The sequence below is a fragment of the Balaenoptera borealis genome (assembly GCF_965194805.1).
Source record: "Balaenoptera borealis genome assembly, chromosome: 15".
Classification (NCBI taxonomy): domain Eukaryota; kingdom Metazoa; phylum Chordata; class Mammalia; order Artiodactyla; family Balaenopteridae; genus Balaenoptera; species Balaenoptera borealis.
Genome location: NC_138871.1, coordinates 55,696,321 through 55,722,504, shown reverse-complemented (window position 1 = coordinate 55,722,504; position 26,184 = coordinate 55,696,321). Strand labels below are relative to the sequence as shown.

General features: G+C 38.0%; 1 protein-coding gene across 1 annotated transcript in view; it reads right to left on the bottom strand.

Annotated features, from left to right (window-relative positions):
- Positions 1-26,167, bottom strand: part of LRPPRC (leucine rich pentatricopeptide repeat containing) — a 111,258-nt gene extending 85,091 nt beyond the window's left edge. The window contains exons 1-3 of the mRNA XM_082357991.1: positions 25,965-26,167; positions 6,481-6,680; positions 5,056-5,178 (exon numbers count right to left, since the gene is read on the bottom strand). Of these exons, the coding sequence (XP_082214117.1) occupies positions 5,056-5,178; positions 6,481-6,680; positions 25,965-26,113 (472 nt within the window). The 5' untranslated portion in view covers positions 26,114-26,167. The remainder of the gene's footprint in view (positions 1-5,055; positions 5,179-6,480; positions 6,681-25,964) is intronic.
- Positions 26,168-26,184: the final 17 nt, after the last annotated feature.

Sequence of the window (26,184 nt, the reverse complement as noted above, 5' to 3'; positions counted from 1 at the left end):
GGCTGAGTAATATTCCACTGTGTATATGTGCCACATCTTTATACATTCATCTGTCAATGGACACTTAGGTTGCTTCCATGTCCTGGCTATTGTGAACAGAGCTGCAGTGAACATTGTGGTACATGACTCTTTTTGAATTATGGTTTTCTCAGGGTATATGCCCAGTAGTGGGAGCGCTGGGTTGTAACGGTAGTTCTATTTTTAGTTGTTTAAGGAACCTCCATACTGTTCTCCATGGTGGCTGTATCAATTTACATTCCCACCAACAGTGCAAGAGAGTTCCCTTTTCTCCACACCCTCTCCAGCATTTACTGTTTGTAGATTTTTTGATAATGGCCATTCTGACTGGTGTGGGGTGATATCTCATTGTAGTTTTGATTTGCATTTCTCTAATGATTAGTGATGTTGAGCATCTTTTCATGTGTTTGTTGGCCATCTGTATATCTTCTTTGGAGAAATGTCTAGTTAGGTCTTCTGCCCATTTTTGGATTGGGTTGTTTGTTTTTTTGATATTGAGCTGCATGAGCTGCGTGTAAATTTTGGAGATTAATCCTTTGTCAGTTGCTTCATTTGCAAATATTTTCTCCCATTCTGAGGGTTGTCTTTCCATCTTGTTTATGGTTTCCTTTGATGTGCAAAAAGCTTTGAAGTTTCATTAGGTCCCATTTGTTTATTTTTGTTTTTATTTCCATTTCTCTAGGAGGTGGGTCAAAAAGGATCTTGCTGTGACTTATGTCATAGAGTGTTCTGCCTATGTTTTCCTCTAAGAGTTTTATAATAGTAAGACCCCTATATTTAAAGTGGCTGAAAGATTTTTCCTTATAAAGCAGTCCTTGCCACATTACAGATACCCTGAGATGGATGGATTGTGACTGAAGTTGTTATATACAGGTAGGACTGTGCTAACAATTTTGCTTATTTATTAACCAGGCTACTCAGTGTTTGAAGGCTCCATTTCCAGTTGCTGAACACCATTTCTAGTCTGCTGTTGTTAATTACCTGTATTCCAAGGCCCTTTGTTTTCTTTCTATGTTCATCTTGCCTAAGGCCATATCAGTTAAGGTTACCACTCAGCCTTACTATACCAACACGCAACGCACAACATGACATCATGGTTACCATATCAATACAGTGCTAACATGTTTTACTAAATTGTCAGGAATTAAATTTTATATCTTTATTCAACTGCCTGTGGCTACACAGGCCTGTGGTGTCAGTTTGACATTCAAAGCAGTAGAGTCCTGTTCTATTAAATTAAAACTTGTTTTTAACCTTAGACATGCAGTGTACTTACTATGTTTCAGGCACTGTACTAAGTGCTCTGCATACAGAGGTTGAATTACTCTTCACAACAGCTTTCAGGAAGGTACTATTATCATCCCCATCTTACAGATTAGGAAAACTGACTCTTCCATTTACCCAAGGCCACAAGGCTAGTATGTGACCATAAATTTGAATGTAGGTAATCTGCCTTGAGAGCTCAATCTCTTAACCATTGTAATACTTCATACAGGGCCTTATAGGGAACCATGTGCAAGTCCACATCTGTAATATAATTATGCAACAAGGTTACCATGTAGTGTCTGAGAACTTTCAAAAAACCATCAACTCAAGCTGAACTCTAACAATGGTTGGCTACAGCTCTAAGGCTGAGGACAGTATATTCTATAATTTTATAAAGGTATTTACTCTAGTGTGCTGGAAAAGCTGAGGAAACTGCTGAAAATCCAGATAAGTAACATCTATTCTGGATTTTCATACAGATTTTAGTCAAGATTAATGTTAACATAACTCAACTGGGTCTCATTTCTTTATTTCTGCCACATTGACACGGTTCTACAGATGACAAAAACGTTTCTGTGAACTTCAGTAAAAATTTCATCCCCATATTTACTGTTATGTCTAGTTAATTTCATGGGTCATTTCTTGTAGAGGATTTTTAAAAAATACATAGTGTATCTTTCATAGAGTGAATTAAAGTCTTTAACTGTCTAAAATTTTAATTAAAAACTCAAAGTTTAGGGACATAATCCTAAAATATCTTACTTTAATAATCAAAAGCTATATAATAGCATTTCCTTATGTACCTTACCATATACCCTTATACCTCTAATACTATCTCATGGCTCTGGCTCTGCTGTCCATTACTTTTAATGTTTTAATATTATGTTCTTGTTCAATCTCGTCATGTAATAATTTTGTAAATTGTCATCCACTTACATTTATCTTACACTTATTTTGTTCAAACTTGAAAGAATATCCTAAAATATTACTATTTTAGATAAAAGCCAGGTGTCTTGCTAGATTAGTGCTCATCCATTGGTGTATTTTGGATAATTATTCTCTCCTCCATGTATTACCTTGTGCTTGCCCACAGTAAAAGTTACCTGCCACTTTTCTGGCATCTCACAGGGCTTTTTATGTGTAGTTATATTAATTAGCTTGGCATTTTACTGTTCAAGAAAAATATGGTGTCATCTGAAAACTTTAAGATGTCATTATATAGTTCCCTTCATTAAAATTATATAAATATATTAAATGTGGACCTGCCCTAATACCAATACTTAAAAACATGTTTGCACTTTTTTGTTCAGAGTAGTTTTTATCCCTCCCTACCTCTGTCTCTAAACCAGAGTTCTAGTGATCAAGGTTTTTTGCAATCCCAAATAGATTAACAGCCTTTGTAAGAAACAGTTTTCTAAAAAAATTACATCTATATTTTTCCAAAATGTGATTATCTTAGAGAATTTTTTTAAGTTAGATTTGACTGATTGCCCCCAAGAGTGGAACTGGGTGTCTGGGGAACACAGGTCAAAGCCTTTCACTATAAACTTTACTGAACCTTTTGCATTTGAACCATGTTAATATTAATAGATTTACTATTTAATGAAGTAGAATTTAAATTTTTTTAAAGTCAAGTTAAATTTGCTTGAACATTTTCTACAATTTCAACTATTACTACTTTGGTACCCAACATGTGCAAAACACTGGAAGGTTCATGACAAAGATCTAAATATGAATAAGATAAGATCATCAGCCTCCAAGAGAAGAATATCTATTAAAAAGACAAATTCAGGGACTTCCCTGGTGGCGCAGTGGTTAAGAGTCCACTTGCCAGTACAGGGGACACAGATTCAATCCCTGGTCCAGGAAGATCCCACATGCCGCAGAGCAACTAAGCCCGTGTGCCACAACTGCTGAGACCATGTGCCACAACTACTGAAGCCCACGTGCCTAGAGCCCGTGCTCCGCAACAAGAGAAGCCACCACAATGAGAAGCCCACGCACCACAACGAAGAGTAGATGCCACTCACTGCAACTAGAGAAAGCCCGCATGCAGCAACGAAGACCCAACGCAGCCAAAAAAAAAAAAAAAGACAAATTCACAATTCTAATGCAGGCAACTGATGAGACACTAATTGGGACTGGAGGTAAAACTCTAGAAAGGAGGGATTTAAATTATAGCTTGAAAAATGGATTGACTTAAAGAGTAAGAAACAAAAGAACACTCCAGAAAAGATAAATAACCTGAATAAAAAAACTTAAGGAGACATACATTATCACGATGTGGCCAAGAAGTACACTAGAAGTCATTCTATTTTTAAAAATTTAGCATATGGCAACACTGAAATGAGAGCCTATCATTTCCAGACTAAAGGGGACTAAAGAATCCCCTTTAGTCTGGAAAACTCAGTTCCAGTCTCGGATCTGTCACAGCTCATTCTGTAACTTTGGACATATTACCTAAGCCAAAAAATCTCTTACAGCTTTAAAAGTCTGTGAACAAGAGTCACGGTGGCAATCTACCAGGTTTCTAACAATATTAATTCAACAACTAGTTAACAAGTGTAATAAGTTCAAAGCATTATTCTACTGGCAAAGAGAAAAACAAAGATGTTATGAATTCTACGCTCACAGAGGATATACAGTACAGAGAAAAGACATGTCTGTGAACAATTATAATAGAAAGTAATGCGTGTCTATCTTTCTATTGAGGTGTTTAATGTTATGACTACTATGTAAGGGCTCTTTTCTATTTTAGAATATAACCATTCTCACAAATATTTCTCCCAGTTCAACATGTGTTTTTAAATTATGTGACTTACTGACATATAGACATTTCTAGTTTGCTTTGTTAAGATTTTCTTAAATCAGGAATGAACACTGAATTTTATCAAATGACCTTTTAAACTATTTTATTTTTTGAATAGGTACTATTCATAGCCCCAAAATGAAAAAGTATAAGAGTATAGGGTAATCAACTATAATTTTTTTTAAAAGTATAGAGTAAAAATTGTATCTAGTGTTTATCATCCCTCCAGAAATATTTTAGTATTATATGCACATACACATATGCACATAAACATTTTTCTTCAGAATGGTATCAAACTATACACTCTGTTCTGCATCTTAATTTTTAATTATATTTTGGAGAAAACCACACATTAGTATATGAAGAACTCCATTCTTTTAATGGTTGCACCATATTCCATTTTACAGACACTCCATAATTTATTTAACCAAACCCCTAGTGAGGGACATCAGAGTTGGTTCCAATTTCTTACTTTTGCAAACAAGCTACAATGAAGAATATCCTTTTGCACATGTGAGTATATCTATCTAAATTCTAACAAATAGACTATGTTGTACACCTCAAGTTAATATAATATTGTAAATCAACTATACTTCAAAAGGAATTTTTTTAAGTATAAACATATTAAAACACTGAAATGCTTGATATGTTAATAAATTCTAACAAATAGAAATGCTTGGTCAAATGGTATGTGCATTTATAACTTTGACAGACTAAGTGTCTTTCTATTTTGTTCTTTTTAACTTACCCTAAAAGTAATACTTGTTATGAAAAATTATTTTATTCTTAATGCCCCTAGATGTCACTATAACTCACCAAATAAGTCATATCACAAAAAAATATGAATCAAGTAAAACCCTTCCATAAAACTGAATTACAGCATTTATGCAAAGAAATTCTTTTTTACTAAAAGAAAAAGTATCTACACCCTTTATACACACCATATATTCATACAATCATACCCAATTTCTGAAGTTTGTCCCATATCCTATGAGCAAATTCTGTTCTCTCTGAGAGCTTTAGTTCAGGCAAGAGAGAACCACAGCTGCGCAGCAGAAGCAAGGCTTGATTACCACCTGGGCTACCTATGAAAACAGGTTAACAGATAATATTTAACATAGTATCAGTACCATGCAGATAAATATCAAAACTTAAGTTGAAATCCGTAAATATTTTAAAATCTCCTGCCTCACTAAAGATAATATTAAAAGAGTACTCATAAATCAGAAAAATCTTATCCCAATCCACAAGTATCATTTACAATGTTACTACAAGTTTTTAAAACTGATGTTTTCTTAGGGAAGCTAAGGTTATAAATCTATACAATCTGCAAGACTACAAATACAAAGAACCTAGTGCTTACTGAAAGGCTAAACTTCTCAGTATCTTATGAAAATAGTACAAAGCAGTACAATTAAAACCCAAGAATATCCAACTTAGGTTTATAATCCTCTACAAAATATTAACTTCCTTCTCCCTTTATCCACATGTCTCTGAAAGCTGACTTTAAAACAAAAACAGAAATAAACCACTTATTGCATGATTCCATTTATATAAAGTATCCAGGATAAGCAAATCTACAAGGAAGACACTAGTGGTTGCCTAGGGCTGGAAGGGATGGGGGTTTGGGGACTGATGTTTAGGAGTATGGAGGTTTATTTTGGGGGTGATAAAAATGTTCTAAAATTGACTGTGATGATAGCCATACAACTCAATAAATCAAAGAGAGAAAATGATAAAAACTGTCTTTAAATGCAAGTTATTACTGATACTTCTTTAGTATCCCTCATCATTAGATTCTACAGCTTCTTAATGTGACTGAAATCATGGATGGGCTTTGGGAAGCTGGTGAATGCTCTCAAACTATATACAAAATATGTGTGTGGCTTGCACGTGGGCTTTTGTGTGAGCATGTGTGGTTAGGTTTTTTTTGGGGGGGGGAGTGTTGAGGGCAAGTTTCTATCAGATTATCAAAGTTGCATAAGTGACTCAAATAAATTTTAATAGCTAAGTGAAAATGAAAGGGAAATAGTGATTATCAGTCTTTCTGGGAATTTGTCATATGTGACTATCTTAGGGAAAGCAGACACTATACAATAGAAGATAAGAAAAACTAATATCTTCCAAGAAAATTTACCACTGAAAGTGATTCCTTCATAAACTGGGAAAAGACAGTTTTTATTTGCTGATTTTGAAATAAACATGCAAAACAAAATGTTTTACTCAAAACTTTGCTCTGATGAGTTGGAAAAACAGAAAGATCATAACATAAAATCATGAATAGAAATAATAAAATTTAAAGTATCAAGTAATGTGCTCTATAATGAGCTTACCACCAAACCAGTACTTAAGAAGTTCAACTTTTTGAACAGAAAATCTTGAAATACCTGAGTGGCAGATGTTATCAAAGACTTTTTGTAGAAGAGTCTTAGGGATGCGGCCAGTTCTTCGTACAGAATTATCTAGCCTCATTAGAGCCCAATCAAACTGACCGGCATTCCTTCTATGAGAAGAACTGGGCTCCTCTTGAAGATAATTCTTTTTTTCAGCAGCAATGGCATATAGCCTGGCTTGGCTCAGTAGCTCTCTACAAAATTAAAGACAATTAGAAATAAACTATGTAAACTACTAACCACATAGGTCATCTTTGTGAGTAAAATTTATACAAAGCTTTCTTATTAGTTACTAAATACCTAAATTCATAGCACAATAGCAAAAATGCGCAGAGAAGTATAAATTGGTAGGGAAGAAAGTTTTGACCTTTGCTTTAAATAAAGTCACATGCACATAAATTGCATGCAAATTAACCTCTTGAACAACTGACAATGTCTCGATAACTTTTCACATGGAATCAACTCAAACTAAGACAATAATATGGTATGTTTTAAGTGTTTTAAATCTCCCTTAACCAAAACCAAGTCAATGAAGGAAAATGAAGATTATGCTACAAAGCTCTTCTCACCTCTACAAATGAGACAAGAGATCTAAAATATATGTAAAATTCTGAAGAATTCTAAAGTATTCTTCAAATGCTTTCTAGGTGTTGCTTCTTATGAATTATTAAGAAGACCAATTTCCAAGTTAAAATTATGCAGTTTTTTAAAGGATCATTAACGACAAAAGAATTTCCCATCTTTCTAAATAAATCTGAAACATTTTATAGTGATGTTTCAACTCTCAATTCATGTGTCAAAATGCTAACTGTATACTTTTCTAATCATTTTAACAACTGCAACCAACAAATATAAAACTAGATTTCTGCTGTTAAACATCATTAATTTGGGGAAAGTCAAAAGAAAAAAAATGCTTATAAATTAAGGTCAGACTAGTACATGTGTGTTTACAAAAAGCAAACAACCTTTAAACCATTCAACATTTTAATAAAACAGGTCTAGCATGCAGACCAAATGCTCCAAAACATGAAATCAGAGGTATTCTACGCTGTAGAAATAAGGCTCTACCTGATTTACAAACATCAAACTTAGAAATAATCCTTATGTGTGAAGGAAACCCTGTCATAAATCTTTGAATTTAAACTCTTTCTGTGCATTCAAATCTCACACAAAAGTATCTAATTCACAGAGATTTACATCTTTATCCCCAAATATCTTAAGACTTTTCAGAAGTAGCCAGTAAGTATAACTAAATAATACACACTAAGTATATAGTAACTAAGTATAATGTAAAAACACTCTACTTATTAATTTGAGAATGCCTTTAGGATGACAACCACATTTTTCTAGCATGTACACATTTTTTACCACAATTACCAAAATAAATATTTACATACTAGTGAGTTTAAAAATAAAATTGTTGACTTCCTATCCTATGTTATTAACCTGGAAAACCAGTCACAAAACTGAATGATTAAGTACGTGATGTTACATTAAAGAAAGCTACACCAGTAGTTTCACAACAAGGTTATGTAAAACACAGAGGCAGTAACCGATACTCGACTAGAAATTCTACCACTGTGACCTGGGACAAATCACAACCACTCTGGCCATCAATGATTCCACCTATGTAAATCAGTAGACTGGAAAACAATGGAAAACATCAAAATACTAACTAAACAAGACGATGTCTTATCCTGTTTAGTTAAGAAGCCTAATGATCAGCACTTGTAGATGGCTAATTGATTAAAGTTAGTTAAATGAACTGAATTAATTAAATGCTAGATTTTTACCTATAAACCACAGAAGATACATGCCTACATATATTTATCCCTTATTTTCAAAAGTTTTCTCTGGCTGTTTATCTGGCTGTTACTAACCTATGCCCTTGTTAGTCAGGCAAACACAAAATATTATTTTAAATCACCCAGAACAATGTGTCAGGTTCAGGTGAGTGTGCAATAATATCGTTCAACAATGAAAGCTAAATAACATAAGAGATTTCAAAATTGTAGTGAAGTGTATTTGTCAATGTTTTTTACACAACCCAAATCTGATAAACTGTGAAGGGGCATAAAAATAAAACCTCTGCTTAAAATGCAGTTTTAAAATGTAAGATCAGGGACTTCCCTGGTAGTCCAGTGGGTAAAACTCTGCACTCCCAATGCAGGGGGCCCGAGTTCGATCCCTGGTCAGGGAACTAGATCCCGCACGCATGCCGCAACTAAGAGTCCACAGGCCGCAACCAAGACCCTGTGCAGCCTAAATAAATAAATATTAAAAAATAAAATAAAATGTACGATCAAACAAACACAAATAAAATTCAGGCAGAAAACAGAGATGTTAATAAACCAACACTGCATGCTGAACATTCTAAAGCTAATTTTTCTCACAAAATCAATCTTTAATGCTGCCAAGTCTCCTTCACGTGTGTTTGGCTTTAATTAGTTAAGTCAAAATATGAATCTACTATAAAATAAACTGGGGAGGGGAAGGGTTACATATTTAAACCAAAGGATTCTTCACTCTTCAAAAGGATTCTCCAGTGCTTCCTCACATGGCAGCGCTTTCTACATTTCTTATTTGACCCAGAATTTATTTTTAAATTCACTTGAACACACCCTGAAGGAAAAAGGGTATGTTCATAGCCTAGAACTATAGGTATGTTGTGATAGAAAGGAAAGGAAAGAACAAGTGCAGGGGTTAAGGTGGGTCCATACAAGGCAGGAACCTAACCATCAGGCCTGCACTAGCTGGAATGCACTGCCTCCAAAACCTGATGACCAAGTGATGTAAACACATAAGGGAAAATTATTTTATCATTTCACCCAAGTGTCATAAATGGTTCCTTTATATTTTTGAGTTAAATTTCTCAGGTTCCCTCCCGAGACTCCAGCACTCACAACCAACTTCCAGGTTACCCATGAATTTTCTCTGGCAAAATCTGGCATTTATAAAGTTATTTTTCTCAGGTTTTGCTGTTTTTTATAATTGGTGCTAGTGTTTTTTGACTCTTTAGTGAAAAAAATAATGATTTTATAGTTTAGCGTCCATATTTCAAAAAGATACAAGGACTAGATTATTATATTATTATAAACAGGCTTCCATGGGTTCCCTAATTAATAGGCTCCCCTATTAAGCCTGTCACTTTTAAAAATCAATGCCTTACTTTTTCAAGGCATTTTTAAGTTTACAGAAAAACTGTCCAGAAAGTACGGAGTTCCCATGTATTATGCCCTCTTCCCCCTCCACCTAATTTCCTCTATTAACATTCTATATTAGTGTGGTACATTCGTTACAAATGATGACCAATATTGACACATTTTTATTAGCTAAGGTCTATAGTATACAAAAAGGTTCACTCTCTGTGTGTACATATCTATGGGTTTTGACAAATACATGACATGCATTACAGAACCACACAATATTTCACTGCCCTCAAAATGCCCTGTGTTCCACCTACTCATCCCCTTCCCCCTCCTCCTGAACCCTAGCAACCACTTTTTACTTGTCTTGTTTTGCCTTTTCCAGAATGTCATATAGTTGGATCTTACAGGATGTAATCTTTTTCAGATTGGCTTCTTTCACCTAGCAATACACATTTAAGGTTCCTGTGTGTCTTTTCATGGCTTGATAGTTCATTTCTTTTTAGTGAATAACATTCCATTGTAGGGATGTACCACAATTTGCTTATCAGTTCACCTACTGAAGGACATACTAGTTGCTTCCAATTTTGGGCAATTATGAATAAAGCTACTGTAAACACTTGTGTGCAGGTTTTTGTGTGGACAGAAATCTTCAACTCATTTGGGTAAATATCTAGGAGTGTGACTGCTGGATCATATGGTAAGCTTATGTTTATTTATCTTTGTAAGAAACTGTCAAACTATCTTCCAAAATGACTGTACCATTTTGCATTCCCACTAGCAATAAATGAGAGTTCCTATTGCTCCACATCCTCACCACAGATGCCATAGGTGTTTTAGCCATTCTAACATGTATGTAGTGGTATCTAATTGTTGTTTTAATTTGCAATTCCCTAATGACATATGATATGAGCATCTTTTCATATGCTTATTTGCCTTCAGTATTTCTTTGGTGAACTGTTCAGATCTGCTCATTTTTCAACTAGGTCATTAAGTTTTCTCATTGTTGAGTTTTAAGAGTTCTTTGTATGTTTTGGATAGTCTCAGTGTTTATTTCTTTCAAGCAAACTTTTTATTGAACTGTTATTCATTCCTTTTAAACTTTGAATATACACCAAACTAATCACATACATTTTTAAAACTCTCCCTTCCCTATTCTCTTCTTCCTTTTTCACTGCTATTATGAGCCAATTTGGCATCACTTTAGAGCTATCAGAGTTTAAAGATACAGCGATAGAACAGGTATAGTCAGTAGCTAATGTTTATTATGCATTTAAGACATGCAAGGTAATAGAAAATTACGACTATAATCTTGACTTTACAGATGAGAAAAGTGAAGTAACTTGCCCAAAGTCACAGTAAAAGCTAGTTAACTGACAGGACCTGTACTTGTACTTGGGTAATTTCATTCTGAAATGAGCTCAACATGGCGGAAGGGCATCAAGGAAACTAATCTGGCTGCAACAGGCAGTTCACACTGGAAAGTGGTAAAAATTAAACCTAGGCAGGGAATGTGAGACGAGATAAGGGAAAGTCTACAATGGCTGATAACTACGGGATTTGGATTTTATGACATGCTTATAAAATACAAGACTGATTTTCACAATGCTGCTCTCACAGCAGCATATTTTGCTGAACTATTCTGTAGGCAATAGGTATCCAAATTTCTCTTATGTTCTCACCAATCCCTTATTTTAGCTATTCTACTTGGGTTTTCTTTAGTCTGTTGATATGGCTGATAACATCAATTGACTATTCAAATGTTGAACCAGGCTTGCACACCTGGAATAAACCCAACTTCATTGCGGTATATAATTCTTTTATACATTTTATGTATATACTGATTCCAATTAAGTTTTAACATGTTAAAAATTCAAAAAACAATGACTCCTCCTAAAAGTGGCTGGTATTCCTTTCAAATTTCTTCACTGCTACTGACTACACCATCTTTACATTGTTCCCTCAAGCTCAAAATCTTATAATTGCTCAATCCCTCTCATCCTTCACAGTGCATCTGTTGAGCCCTCAGATACCTCTTTATTTCTGAGTCCCTTGTTCAATCCAGAACACATGGATTTTTGCAACAAAACTCATATTAGTTTCTCAGGCTTCAGCTTTTCTTCATACAACTGCCAGATCAATCTCCCCCAAAACCGTCTTCATGTCACTACCTCTTTAGGATCCTATAACTGTTTTTTTTTTTACTTGTATCACAACACCTAAATTCTTTCATTTATTGATTCAAAGATTTATTAAGCACCTTCTATGTATAAAGCACTGTGCTAGGATCAGCCTTTCTACTTATCTAGTAAGTAAACCTGATAATCAATTAGTTAAACTTAAAAAACAAAACAAAACAAAACCCACCAGTTGTGTTAAGTTCTATGACTCCAATGAAATAACAGTAGGGTTCTACTTTGGATTAAACGTACAAAGATGATGACACTCAAAATTTCTAACTAAGGATAAAAAGCAGCAGCCACACAGATAGCAGAGGATGAGTATTCTAGGCCAAGTAGAACAATCAGCAGACCAAGTGCGTGAGCAACAGATGGGATGAGATTGGAGAGGAAGGCTGGGCTAGATCATGGAGGACTGTGAAGGTAAGGAGTCTGGATTTTATTCTAGATACAGATTTCATTCCAAGTACAAAACTGTATAGAACCCTACTGAAGGTTTTGTAAGCAGGGGTTGTGGTATGATCTATTTCTGTTTAGAAAAGATCAGTCTAGCTGCAGGGTAGACCATAAATTAGACAGCAGCAAGAATTTAATAGAGATACCACTTAGGAAGCTGTTGCAGCAATCTGAGTGAGAGACTGAAGCTTAGAGGAGGGTGGGCGCGGAGATGAGAATCACCAAGGCTCCCACCTGATTTAACTGCAAATTCCAGGCAACAAGTCTTGCCAGTACAATTTGTTAATTCTCACTTCCATGTAATAGAGAAAAATGCATGTAAAAAAGCCCTAGAGAGTCTTAATTAATCCTCTGTATATATCTTAACGTATTACGTATCATTTTCATAACACTTGATAAGCACAATCTTAGAGACAAAAACAGAAGGCTCCATGGCATAGTGGAAACACACCAGCTTTCAGAGTGTGGGCTTGAATGTAAAAATGTAAAATGGTTATTGGGATAAGGAGGGGAAATTTTGGCAATTACTCCTAATTTTGGTCCTTAAAATTCTTGTTTAGAGTCAAATTTAACATGAATATTTTATGTGTTTAAAAAAATTAAGAATTTCCAACATGGCCCCTAACTGTAAAGTCTATATTATAAGGAGAAAAGAAAGAAGCTTAAGAACAGAAGAGCTTGTACTGAAAAGTCTAGTATTCCAAATTTGCTAACACCAGACTCAACAGAAACCTAGATTCCAATAAGAAATGTCTAACATATTCTTTTTATATCTGTTGCCATGTTTCCTGGGAACTATCACTAATTATAAGCCAAAAGTCTCTAATTATATATATATATAAAAAAAAAAAAAAGGATAAACGGTTAGCCATCATGCAAAAGTTAGGTCATTCAAGACATTCTCATTGGAAGGGAAAAAAAAAAACACACAAAAAACCAGTCTGTCCTGATTTCAGGCTCTGCCATTTCTAAGATATGTAACTTTGGCCAAGTTTCCACAACTCTCTCTAAGCCTGTAAAATCTCAGAGATAATAGTACTCACCTCACAGGAATATCACAAAGACTGAGATAATGCAGATAATTTCCCAAAATATTGCACTTCTGCCAGGAAAATGATTTTAGATAGCATGTAGACAAAGACTTCCTATTTCTGTAGTTTTATTTACTTCAATAAATAGTTTAAAGTAACTACTGCATCTAGATCTTTATCTTCCTAGCATTCTTGCTTAAAACAAAATTAAGTTATAAAATGTCAGTTTAAACCTAAACCCAATGAAAAGAAAAATGCTAAACTTAAATAATAGTTTAGGTAGTAATAGATTTGGCAAAAAATATGAAGGCAGTACACAAATGCCCAAGGTCTGGGCAACACTGAGAAAAGTATACATAAAGGACCCAGCAAAGTAAGCATAATAAATATCAACTACATTATTTCTTCTTTTTAAAATGTCTTAGCAGAAAGTACAAGACTTATTTTAAAAGGCTTACGGAAATCCAAGCTATGCTATCTAACAGGTACGTGACTCTGGGAAAGGTATTTGGTTTAAGCATTAGTTCCCTCACGTGAGAAAAAATACCTACCTTGTAAAGATCACATAAAAAATAAATACAAGATTCCTAACAAAAAGAGTGCTCAATTAATAGCTCTTATTATAGAAGGTACTCAATAAATATCTGCTGTTTGATCTTTTAAAAAATCTTTGTAAAGCTGTCACAATGAACTTTCTCCCTGAACTATTTTCTCCCTGAAAAATTCTCCCTGGATTTTGCAAGACCTCAATTCTCCGAAAACTCTTGCCCAGCTAAGCTGTCCCCCAAACACTGCTTTATGCTTTACAGTAAGTCACAGAACTTCAGAATAAAAAAGTCACTAGCAACCCTTCTACACTTGGTAACAGTCTTCTGGCTTGAAACACCAATGTCATTCCTTTCCACCTATCCAGATGTCCCCTCCATCTCAGGCTCTTCCAGTCCAAAGGGATGTTTCCTTTGTCTCAGCTATGACAGGAAGTAATGAGTCAGTTAACCAGGCTGGGACCTTTGGTGCAATGTGGAGCAAGATACTCTGTAGAATCTATCAATATAAAGCAAGAGTGGCATAGACTAGATTATTCTAGAGATGCCCTCCAAAGTTTACATTCTGAGATCTTATGATGTGCTTACTTACTTGTGATAGTCTCTAATTCCTCAATTTATACTGTATTATGTATTGCCTTTTTAAAAAAATGTTTTTATGTCCATAAGTAATCCTTTCAGCACCTAAAACACAACATATTCAAAGCACTTGGGAACTGAGAATCACAGCATCTGCAGTTGAATCCCAACTGGAGATCCTGGATAAATTACTTCACCCTTCTAAACCTCAGTTTCCCTAATTTGTAATATCAACCCACAGAAGATGAAACATGTGTGTGATAAATTCATACACAGTTTGACAACGGTAAAGATCTACCCCAAAGGTACTATTATTTATCCTAATCTCCAAATCAATTCTTCCTAATTCTAACATTCTCGCCAAGCTCCTGTTCTCTTTCTCTCAGAAAAGGAAGTATCTTTTCTTCAGTTCTGCACCACCTAGTCGTGGCCCTATTAACCCTCATCTGCAGTGTGTATCGATGTTATTCCTCACTGGTCTATCTATCCCCAGTCCCTATTTCTCCTAGGGTCTTTGTAAACTTTGTCAGGACCTGTACCTCTCAAAAGCCTCCAATGGCTTCCGACCAACTTTCTAATCAACCCTGGTAGCTTTAAGAAATTGACTGGGGACTTCCCTGGTGGCATAGTGGTTAAGAATCCGCCTACCAATGTAGGGGACACGGGCGGGAGCCCTGGTCCAGGAAGATCCCACATGCCGCGGAGCAACTAAGCCTGTGTGCCACAACTCCTGAAGCCCGCGTGCCTAGAGCCTGTGCTCCGCAACCAAGAGAAGCCACCGCAATGAGAAGCCCGCGCACCCGCAACCAAGAGTAGCCACCGCTCGCCGCAACTAGAGAAAGCCCGCGTGCAGCAACGAAGACCCAACCTAGCCAAAAATAAATAAATTAATTTATTAAAAAAAAAAACTGATTGGCTTTTGCAGTATCAACTTCCACTACATCCCACTCCACGTAGACACACAGGATAAAAGTATGGCCTCCAAGTTTCTTCCTCCTCTTTCTTCCCCTGGAACATTCTGACTACTCATTACCACATGGCCTCTTAAACTTGAGCGATCCCCTACCACAAAACAAATGTTTCTTTCCTTCTTCTCTCTGAAATGCCACAGTATTATACTCCTCTCTATGGATAGCACATATATAATATGTTGTACACGTGCCTATCATAGTCCTCTGTAATTGATAAACTCAAACCCACAGGGAGCAGAGGCTGAATCGCAACTCCGAAGGACCCAGACAGACTTTTAAGATGTGCTGAGAAAGTTTTTTTAATGAGAGGTAAGGAAAAGTTTTCTCTCCTTTCAATTTTAAAAGTCACATCAGTCTGTCATAGGGCAATATGTGCTCTTCACCTTTAAGATAATCATCAATCCAGATCCGCTTCCAAACTGATTTAGCTCAAAGCTTACCTTTCCTCTGAAGCACCTAAGGATTAATAAATTCTAATAATTTCACTCAATAATACTCATCTGTCCTTCTCAGACATTCCTGGAAATCAAGATCAGGGTGAATTTGTGGAGATCCACTGCACTACATGAATGGGTTAAGTACCCCTTCAAACTCCTTTGCATCCCACAAACATTCCTTCCTCAATGTCTAAGATTTTCATTGATTTACTCAACAAACATTTGACATCTACTATGTGCCACAAAGTCAGACATCAGGGGAGGCAAAAAGAGTAAGACAAAGTCCCTGCCTTCAAGGAACCTTCAGCCAGGTCTGGAGTGCTGGTGGGTACACATGCAATAGTGTTAATGGGTGCTTTAGTGATTCCGGATCTGAGAGAAAGCACAAGAAGGGAGTGGTCAAAGGGAGAAGCCAGCAACAGAGATTAAACAGAGAAGAGGAGACACATTCCAAAAGTGAACATCACAATCAAAGGTAAAGAGATGTGCAACATGGTCCATCAAAGCCTTGCTGGTTCACAGACCAGCAGCACCTTTATCATCTGGGGGCTTGTTAAAAATGCGGAATCTCAGTCCCCTACCTATACCTACAAAGTCAGAATCCACATTTTCAGAGGATCCCCAGGGAATTCTTATGCTCATTACGGTTTCAGAAGCCCTGCTATGGAGGACTTTGAAGTAGAGTTTGATATGGCTAGGACAGAGGACACCATGGGAATGAACTCACAAGAAGTGAGGCTCCAGAGGCATCTCCAGATCATGAAGCACCTTATCCTGGAACAAATGGGAGCCACCACATTGTCTAATTTTTAAGTAGGAAAATGACAAGATCAAATTACCAGGGAAACTACAGAATAAAGTGGGGGTTGGAAGAAGAGGGAAACCATTCCAGATGAAGTAGCTCTAACAGAACTTAATCATTTGTGCAATCAATACATAGGAGGGAGGATGGGAACAGGGAAGTGTCAAAGAAATATGAATGAAAAATCTCTAGAAAGCTGACAGAAATAGCAACATACACTAAAACAGGGAACGCACGAGGAACAGATTTGGGAGGAAAGATGAATCCAGTTTGATATTTTCTTTTTTTTAAAATTTTTAAAATGGAAGTATAGTTGACTTACAATGTTGTGTTAGTTTCTGGTGTACAGCAAAGTGATGAATCCAGTTTGAGATGTATGGGTTTGAAGTACCTATAGTTCAACCAGTGGAGGTGCCTAGTAGCAGGCAGGCACCTCCAGGAAGGAAAATATTGCCATCATCAGATAGGCAGGTATGGGCTGATGCCCTAAAAATGGAAGAGGTCGCCCAAAGGGAATGAAAAAAAATGAGAAAACAAAAGGACTAAGGACAACCACCGCCACCCACCAAAGATATCAGCATTTAAGAGATGAACAGAGGAAAAAGGATGCAACAAAGTGAGAAAAATTCTAAAGAGAATAAAATCAAGAAAGAGTGGTGTCATCAATGCCAATAAAAGGGTTTCATTAAGGGGGAAATGGGAGACAGTAATGCCAGAGATCAAGGCCTTAAGAGTGGATCTGGGGGCTTCCCTGGTGGCCCAGTGATTAAGAATCCACCTGCCAATGCAGGGGGCACAGGTTGGAGCCCTGGTCCGGGAAGATCCCACATGCAGCGGAGCAACTAAGCCCGTGCACCACAACTATTGAGCCTGCCTCTAGAGCTCGTGAGCCACAACTACTGAGTCCGCGTGCCACAACTACTGAAGCCCGCGTGCCTCAACTACTGAAGCCCGCGTGCCTAGAGCCCGTGCTCCGCAACAAGAGAAGCCACTGCAATGAGAAGCCCACACACTGTGACGAGGAGTAGCCCCCACTCGCCGCAACCAGAGAAAGCCCGCGCACAGCAACAAAGACCCAACGCAGCCAAAAATAAAAATAAAAAATAAATTTATAAAAAAAAAAAAAAGAGTGGATCTGGTTATTAAGAAGTCCCTTAAAAAAATTCAATGAAATAAACTTACATCTCAGACACACCTAATTTTAAAAGCACTCTCTCTCTCTTTATATACACACACACACACACACACACACACATCTCAATGGCTCTCTGTGGGTGATAGAATTAAGGGTGATTTTTAGTTTATTGCTTTCCCCCCCAATATTTTGCAATTGCTCCTGAAGGCACATAAGTTCTAAAATTTAAAAATACATAATAAAAAGTTAATAAATAAAACAATGATGGCTATTCCCAGTGGTGTGACTGCAGTGGGTCAAAGAGCGAATTCGAAGTGAAGAAATGAAGGAGACAGGAGTACAGACAGGAAGAAGAGACTGGGGAGCATGTGGAGTTAAGTCCAGTTTCAGGAAAGGTTTTGTTTTTCAGGTGGGAAAGATGTGAGCATGCTTACAGGCTGTGGGTAGGAAACCATATAGAAAATGTTCAGAGTCCAGGAGAACAAGAAAACAAATACTTCTTTACTGCCTGCTATGAGCTGAGCACACAGTGGTGAACAAGACAAAGTTCTAAGGAAACAAGCAGCGAGCAGATAAATAATATCAGACAAGTAAGACATGCCATGATACAACTAAAATAGGGTTTGCACTGAGTGTTGAGGTAAGGTCTCTCTGAAGAGATAGCATTTAAGTTGAGTCCTGAATGACAAGAAATGAGCTTTACAAAGAAGGGGGAAAGGCCTTGTTACCTCTACTTCACAGACAACGAACTGAGGATCAAAAAGGTTACGTAAGGTTACGCAGCAAGTAAATGGAACCCAGGTCTGATGAGCAGACCAACACCCTTTCTACTAGATTGTGTTCTCCCTACTGTTTTCCTCAAATGCAACAGCGAAGACGAACTGTAACATCGACCCTCCCCTGGCCTCACGGGGATGTTAAGGACTAGAAAAATATAAATAATTGGCACAACTTTCTCAAAAGAACCTCTCTGAAAGCCAAGAAGTGTAGATCTGTGAAAGGAGAGGCACAACTTCTAAAGGTTAACTGTTCAGGCCTAATGAGAAAATTGAGGTAGGCTCCAAGTCATAAGCAGACTACATTCCAAAGATGTATAACTAAGTTGTTAAGAAGTCATAAAGATTAACCAAGATGGCGGAGTAGAAGGACGTGCTCTCACTCCCTCTTGCAAGAACACCAGAATCACAACTAGCTGCTGGACAATCATCGACAGGAAGACACTGGAACTCACCAAAAAAGATACCCCACATCCAAAGACAAAGGAGAAGCCACAATGAGACAGTAGGAGGGGCGCAATCAGAGTAAAATCAAATCCCATAACTGCTGGGTGGGTGACTCACAGACTGGCGAACACTTATACCACAGAAGTCTACCCACTGGAGTGAAGGTTCTGAGCCCCACGTCAGGCTTCCCAACCTGGGGGTCCGGCAACAGGAGGAGGAATTCCTAGAGAATCAGACTTTGAAGCCTAGTGGGAATTGATTGCAGGACTTCTACAGGACTGGGGGAAACAGAGACCCCACTCTTGGAGGGCGCACACAAAATAGTGTGTGCATCGGGACCCAGGGGAAGGAGCAGTGACCCCGTGGGAGACTGAACCAGAACTACCTGCTAGTGTTGGAAGGTCTCCTGCAGAGGCGGGGTGTGGCTCTGTTTCATCGTGGGGACAAGGACACTGGCAGCAGAAGTTCTGGGAAGTACTCCTTGGCGTGAGCCCTCCCAGAGTCTGTCATTAGCCCCACCAAAGAGCCCAGGTAGGCTCCAGTGTTGGGTTGCCTCAGGCAAAACAACCAACAAGGAGGGAACCCAGCCCTACCCATCATCAGTCAAGTGGATTCGAGTTTTACTGAGCTCTGACCACCACAGCAACAGTCAGCTCTACCCACCACCAGAGCCTCCCATCAAGCCTCTTAGATAGCCTCAACCACCAGAGGGTAGACAGCAGAAGCAAGAAAAACTACAATCCTGCAGCCTGTGGAATAAAAACCACATTCACAGAAAGATAGGCAAGATGAAAAGGCAGAGGGCTATATACCAGATGAAGGAACATGATAAAACCCCAGAAAAACAACTAAATGAAGTGGAGATAGGCAACCTTCCAGAAAAAGAATTCAGAATAATGAGAGTGAAGATGATCCAGGACCTCGGAATAAGAATGGAGGCAAAGATCGAGAAGATGCAAGAAATGTTTAACAAAGACCTAGAAAAATTAAAGAACAAACAGAGATGAACAATACAATAACTGAAATGAAAACTACACTAGAAAGAATCAATAGCAGAATAACTGAGGCAGAAGAACGGATAAGTGACCTAGAAGACAGAATGGTGGAGTTCACTGTTGCGGAACAGAATAAAGAAAAAAGAATGAAAAGAAATGAGGACAGCCTAAGAGACCTCTGGGACAACATTAAACGCAACAACATTCGCATTATAGGGGTCCCAGAAGGAGAAGAGAGACAGAAAGGACCAGAGAAAATATTTGAAGAGATTATAGTCGAAAACTTCCCTAACATGGGAAAGGAAATAGCCACCCAAGTCCAGGAAGTGCAGAGAGTCCCATACAGGATAAACCCAAGGAGAAACACGCCGAGACACATAGTAATCAAAGTGGCAAAAATTAAAGACAAAGAAAAATTATTGAAAGCAGCAAGGGAAAAACGACAAATAACGTACAAGGGAACTCCCATAAGGTTAACAGTTGATTTCTCAGCAGAAACTCTACAAACCAGAAGGGAGTGGCATGATGTACTTAAAGTGATGAAAGGAAAGAACCTACAACCAAGATTACTCTACCTGGCAAGGATCTCATTTAGATTTGATGGAGAAATCAAAAGCTTACAGACAAGCAAAAGCTAAGAGAATTCAGCACCACCTAACCAGCTCTACAACAAATGCTAAAGGAACTTCTCTAAGTGGGAAACACAAGAGGAGAAAAGGACCTACAAAAACAAACCCAAAACAATTAAGAAAATGGTCATAGGAACATACATACCGATAATTACCTTAAACGTGAATGGATTAAATGCTCCAACCAAAAGACACAGGCTTGCTGAATGGATACAAAAACAAGACCCATCTATATGCTGTCTACAAGAGACCCACTTCAGACCTAGGGACACATACAGACTGAAAGTGAGGGGATGGAAAAAGATATTCCATGCAAATGGAAATCAAAAGAAAGCTGGAGTAGCTATACTCATATCAGATAAAATAGACTTTAAAATAAAGAATGTTACAAGAGACAAGGAAGGACACTACATAATGATCAAGGGATCAATCCAAGAAGAAGATATAACAATTATAAATATATATGCACCCAACATAGGAGCACCTCAATACATAAGGCAACTGCTAACAGCTATAAAAGAGAAAATCAACAGTAACACAGTAATAGTGGGGGACTTTAACACCTCACTTACACCAATGGACAGATCATCCAAAATGAAAATAAATAAGGAAACAGAAGCTTTAAATGACACAATAGACCAGATAGATTTAATTGATATTTATAGGACATTCCATCCAAAAACAGATTACACTTTCTTCTCAAGTGCGCACAGAATATTCTCCAGGATAGATCACATCTTGGGTCACAAATCAAGCCTCAGTAAACTTAAGAAAATTGAAATCATATCAAGCATCTTTTCTGACCACAATGCTATGAGATTAGAAATGTATTACAGGGAAAAAAACGTGAAAAGCACAAACACATGGAGGCTAAACAATATGTTACTAAATAACCAAGAGATCACTGAAGAAATCAGAGAGGAAATCAAAAAATACCTAGAGACAAATGACAATGAAAACACAACGATCCAAAACCTATGGGATGCAGCAAAAGCAGTTCTAAGAGGGAAGCTTATAGCTATACAAGCCTACCTAAAGAAACAAGAAAAACCTCAAGTAAACAATCTAACCTTACACCTAAAGGAACTAGAGAAAGAAGAACAAACAAAACCCAAACTTCGCAGAAGGAAAGAAATCATAAAGATCAGAGTGGAAATAAAGGAAATAGAAACAAAGAAAACAATAGCAAAGATCAATAAAACTAAAAGCTGGTTCTTTGAGAAGATAAACCAAATTGATAAGCCATTAGCCAGACTCATCAAGAAAAAGAGGGAGAGGACTCAAATCAATAAAATTAGAAATGAAAAAGGAGAAGTTACAACAGACACTGCAGAAATACAAAGCATCCTAAGAGACTACTACAAGCAACTCTATGCCAATAAAATGGACAACCTGGAAGAAATGGACAAATTCTTAGAAAGGTATAACCTTCCAAGACTGAACCAGGAAGAAACAGAAAATATGAACAGACCAATCACAAGTAATGAAATCGAAACTGTGATTAAAAATCTTCCAACAAACAAAAGTCCAGGGCCAGATGGCTTCACAGGTGAATTCTATCAAACATTTAGAGACGAGCTAACACCCATCCTTCTCAAACTCTTCCAAAAAATTGCAGAGGAAGGAATACTCCCAAACTCATTCTATGAGGCCACCATCACCCTGATACCAAAACCAGACAAAGATACTACCAAAAAAGAAAATTACAGACCAATATCACTGATGAATATAGATGCAAAAATCCTCAACAAAATACTAGCAAACAGAATCCAACAACACATTAAAAGGATCATACACCACGATCAAGTGGGATTTATCCCAGGGATGCAAGGATTCTTTAATATACGCAAATCAATCAATGTGACACACCATATTAACAAATTGAAGAATAAAAACCATATGATCATCTCAATAGATGCAGAAAAAGCTTCTGACAAAATTCCACACCCATTTATGGTAAAAACTCTCCAGAAAGTGGGCATAGAGGGAACCTACCTCAACATAATAAAGGCCGTATACGACAAACCCACAGCAAACATCATTCTCAATGGTGAAAAACTGAAAGCATTTCCTCTAAGATCAGGAACGAGACAAGGATGTCCACTCTCACCACTATTATTCAACATAGTTTTGGAAGTCCTAGCCATGGCAATCAGAGAAGAAAAAGAAATAAAAGGAATACAAATTGGAAAAGAAGAAGTAAAACGGTCACTGTTTGCAGATGACATGATACTATACATAGAGAATCCTAAAAATGCCACCAGAAAACTACTAGAGCTAATCAATGAATTTGGTAAAGTTGCAGGATACAAAATTAATGCACAGAAATCTCTTGCATTCCTATACACTAATGATGAAAAATCTGAAAGAGAAATTATGGAAACACTCCCATTTACCACTGCAACAAAAAGAATAAAATACCTAGGAATAAACCTACCTAGGGAGACAAAAGACCTGTATGCAGAAAACTATAAAACACTGATGAAAGAAATTAAAGATGGTAACAACAGATGGAGAGATATACCAAGTTCTTGGATTGGAAGAATCAATATTGTGAAAATGACTATACTACTCAAAGCAATCTACAGATTCAATGCAATCCCTATCAAATTACCAATGGCATTTTTTACGGAACTAGAACAAATCACCTTAAAATTTGTATGGAGACACAAAAGACCCCGAATAGCCAAAGCAGTCTGGAGGGAAAAAAACGGAGCTGGAGGAATCAGACTCCCTGACTTCAGACTATACTACAAAGCTACAGTAATCAAGACAATATGGTACTGACACAAAAACAGAAACATAGATCAATGGAACAAGATAGAAAGCCCAGAGATAAACCCACGCACCTATGGTCAACTAATGTATGACAAAGGAGGCAAAGATATACAATGGAGAAAAGACAGTCTCTTCAGTAAGTGGTGCTGGGAAAACTGGACAGCTACATGTAAAAGAATGAAATTAGAACACTCCCTAACACCATACACAAAAATAAACTCAAAATGGATTCGAGACCTAAATATAAGACCAGACACTATAAAACTCTTAGAGGAAAACATAGGCAGAACACTCTTTGACATAAATCACAGCAAGATCTTTTTTGATCCACCTCCTAGAGTAATGGAAATAAAAACAAAAATAAACAAATGGGACCTAATGAAACTTCAAAGCTTTTGCACAGCAAAGGAAACCATAAACAAGACAAAAAGACTACCCTCAGATGGGAGAAAATATTTGCAAATGAAGCAACGGACAAAGGATTAATCTCCAAAATTTACAAGCAGCTCATGCAGCTCAATATTAAAAAAACAAACAACCCAATCCAAAAATGGGCCGAAGACCTACATAGACATTTCTCCAAAGACATACAGATGGCCAAGAAGCACATGAAAAGATGCTCAACATCACTAATTATTAGAGAAATGCAAATCAAAACTACAATGAGGTATCACCTCACACCAGTTAGAATGGGCATCATCAGAAAATCTACAAACAACAAATGCTGGAGAGGGTGTGGAGAAAAGGGAACCCTCTTGCACTGTTGGTGGGAATGTAAATTGATACAGCCACTATGGAGAACAATATGGAGGTTCCTTTAAAAACTAAAAATAGAATTACCATATGATCCAGCAATCCCACTACTGGCCATATACCCAGAGAAAACCATAATTCAAAAAGACACATGAACCCCAATGTTCATTGCAGCACTATTTACAATAGCCAGGTCATGGAAGCAACCTAAATGCCCATCGACAGACCAATGGATAAAGAAGATGTGGTACATATATACAATGGAATATTACTCAGCCATAAAAAGGAACGAAATTGAGTCATTTGTTGAGACGTGGATGGATCTAGAGACTGTCATACAGAGTGAAGTAAGTCAGAAAGAGAAAAACAAATATCGTATATTAACGCATGTATGTGGAAATTAGAAAAATGGTACAGATGAACCGGTTTGCAGGGCAGAAGTTGAGACACAGATGTAGAGAACAAACGTATGGACACCAAGGGGGGAAAACCGCAGTGGGGGGGGGGGGGGATGGTGGTGTGCTGAATTGGGCGATTGGGACTGACATGTATACAATGATGTGTATAAAATTGATGACTGATTAAAAAAAAAAGAAGTCATAAAACATTTCCTCCATGTAATTCTACACATAAAGTAGGTTTCCAAGGAGGACCACAAAAAATCCATGCAATCACAGCTATTACTGTTACTATTATAGTAACTAATATAGCATTTACTAGGCACCAGGCCCTATGTTAAGAGCTTTATATAAATAACCTCATGCAATATCACCAACACTATTACCACTTCCATCTTATAACTAAAGAAACTGAAGCCTGTCAACGTTACATAACTTGTCCAGTGGCACAATGCAAATAGAGAAGGCTGCAGTCCAGCCCTGGCCTATTCCAGACCCTCAGCTCTTAGTCTTTATACTGTCTCCCAAAGTACCTCTATTTATAAACACTAGTCTTTCAAAATCAGTTTTTCTTCAATTCTAAAATCTCAGTGCCCACCTACCCTTCTCAGGTGATCAGAATACTGCTCTAATTAACACCTTCATCAAACTTCCTTATCCTCTCCTTGGCAAAGTCTATACCAAACTTACCTCCTGATAAACCTCAATCCATGAGAGCATTTATTCACACATTTGACACCCGCTGAGAACTTAATTTGCCTTTGCACCCCCAGCTCCCACAGAGTGCCTAGAATGTGTCCATATATCCATTCACTGACACTTACAGAGCCTACTGTCACAACTCCCAACCCGCTGCACATCTTCATAAATACTGAGAGGTAAACTCCACTGAAGAAAACGGAGGCAAAAGCCCAAACTAATGATAGATAATTAAACTTCCACCTCTAAGCTACCCCTAGCTCACCCAAAATTCCCAACCTATCCTCCCTCCAAAAAAAAAGCTCTCGAAACTTAAGTCCTAGATGGTTACTAAGCACCAATAACGCTTGCACGTGGGACAACACCCGAGCCGGTCAATCATAGAAGAGTAACACCTGACCCCCAGCAGCAGCCTTCAAAGCCCCTCTCAGCTTCTTAGGACGTCGATAACCCGAGGACAGGAAGACCAAGTCCGAGGCGGCGATGGCAGGATCCATGACGGAAGCAAGCCACGTTCGTGGCCGTAACCTTCTGAAGGCGACCAACCCTGTCACCCTAAACACCCCGGAGAGGAGCGTGATACGAGGCCCGGGGACGCCTGGCCCTGGAGCAGCGAGGAGAGTGTAGAAAGAGCACAGGTGGGACCCAGCCCTCGCCCACGTCCACGACCCCGAGGAACTGCCGCGCTGCAGGCGGGCTGAGGAAGCGGCCGGGCACTCACCCGGCGACGGGCCCGGCGCGAGCGGCGCGCGGACAGAAGGCGGCGTGCGGCCGGCTCGGGCCGCCCGCCAGAAGGCGCAGGGAGAGCGGGAGGTGCGGGGCCGCCCCGGCGCGGAAGAGCCAGCGGGCCGGTCTCAGCAGGGCCGCCATGGCTCAGCCGTCCCCACCTTAGGCTGCACGCCGGGCAAGGACAGGGGGAGCACGTGACCGCGGGGTCGCCC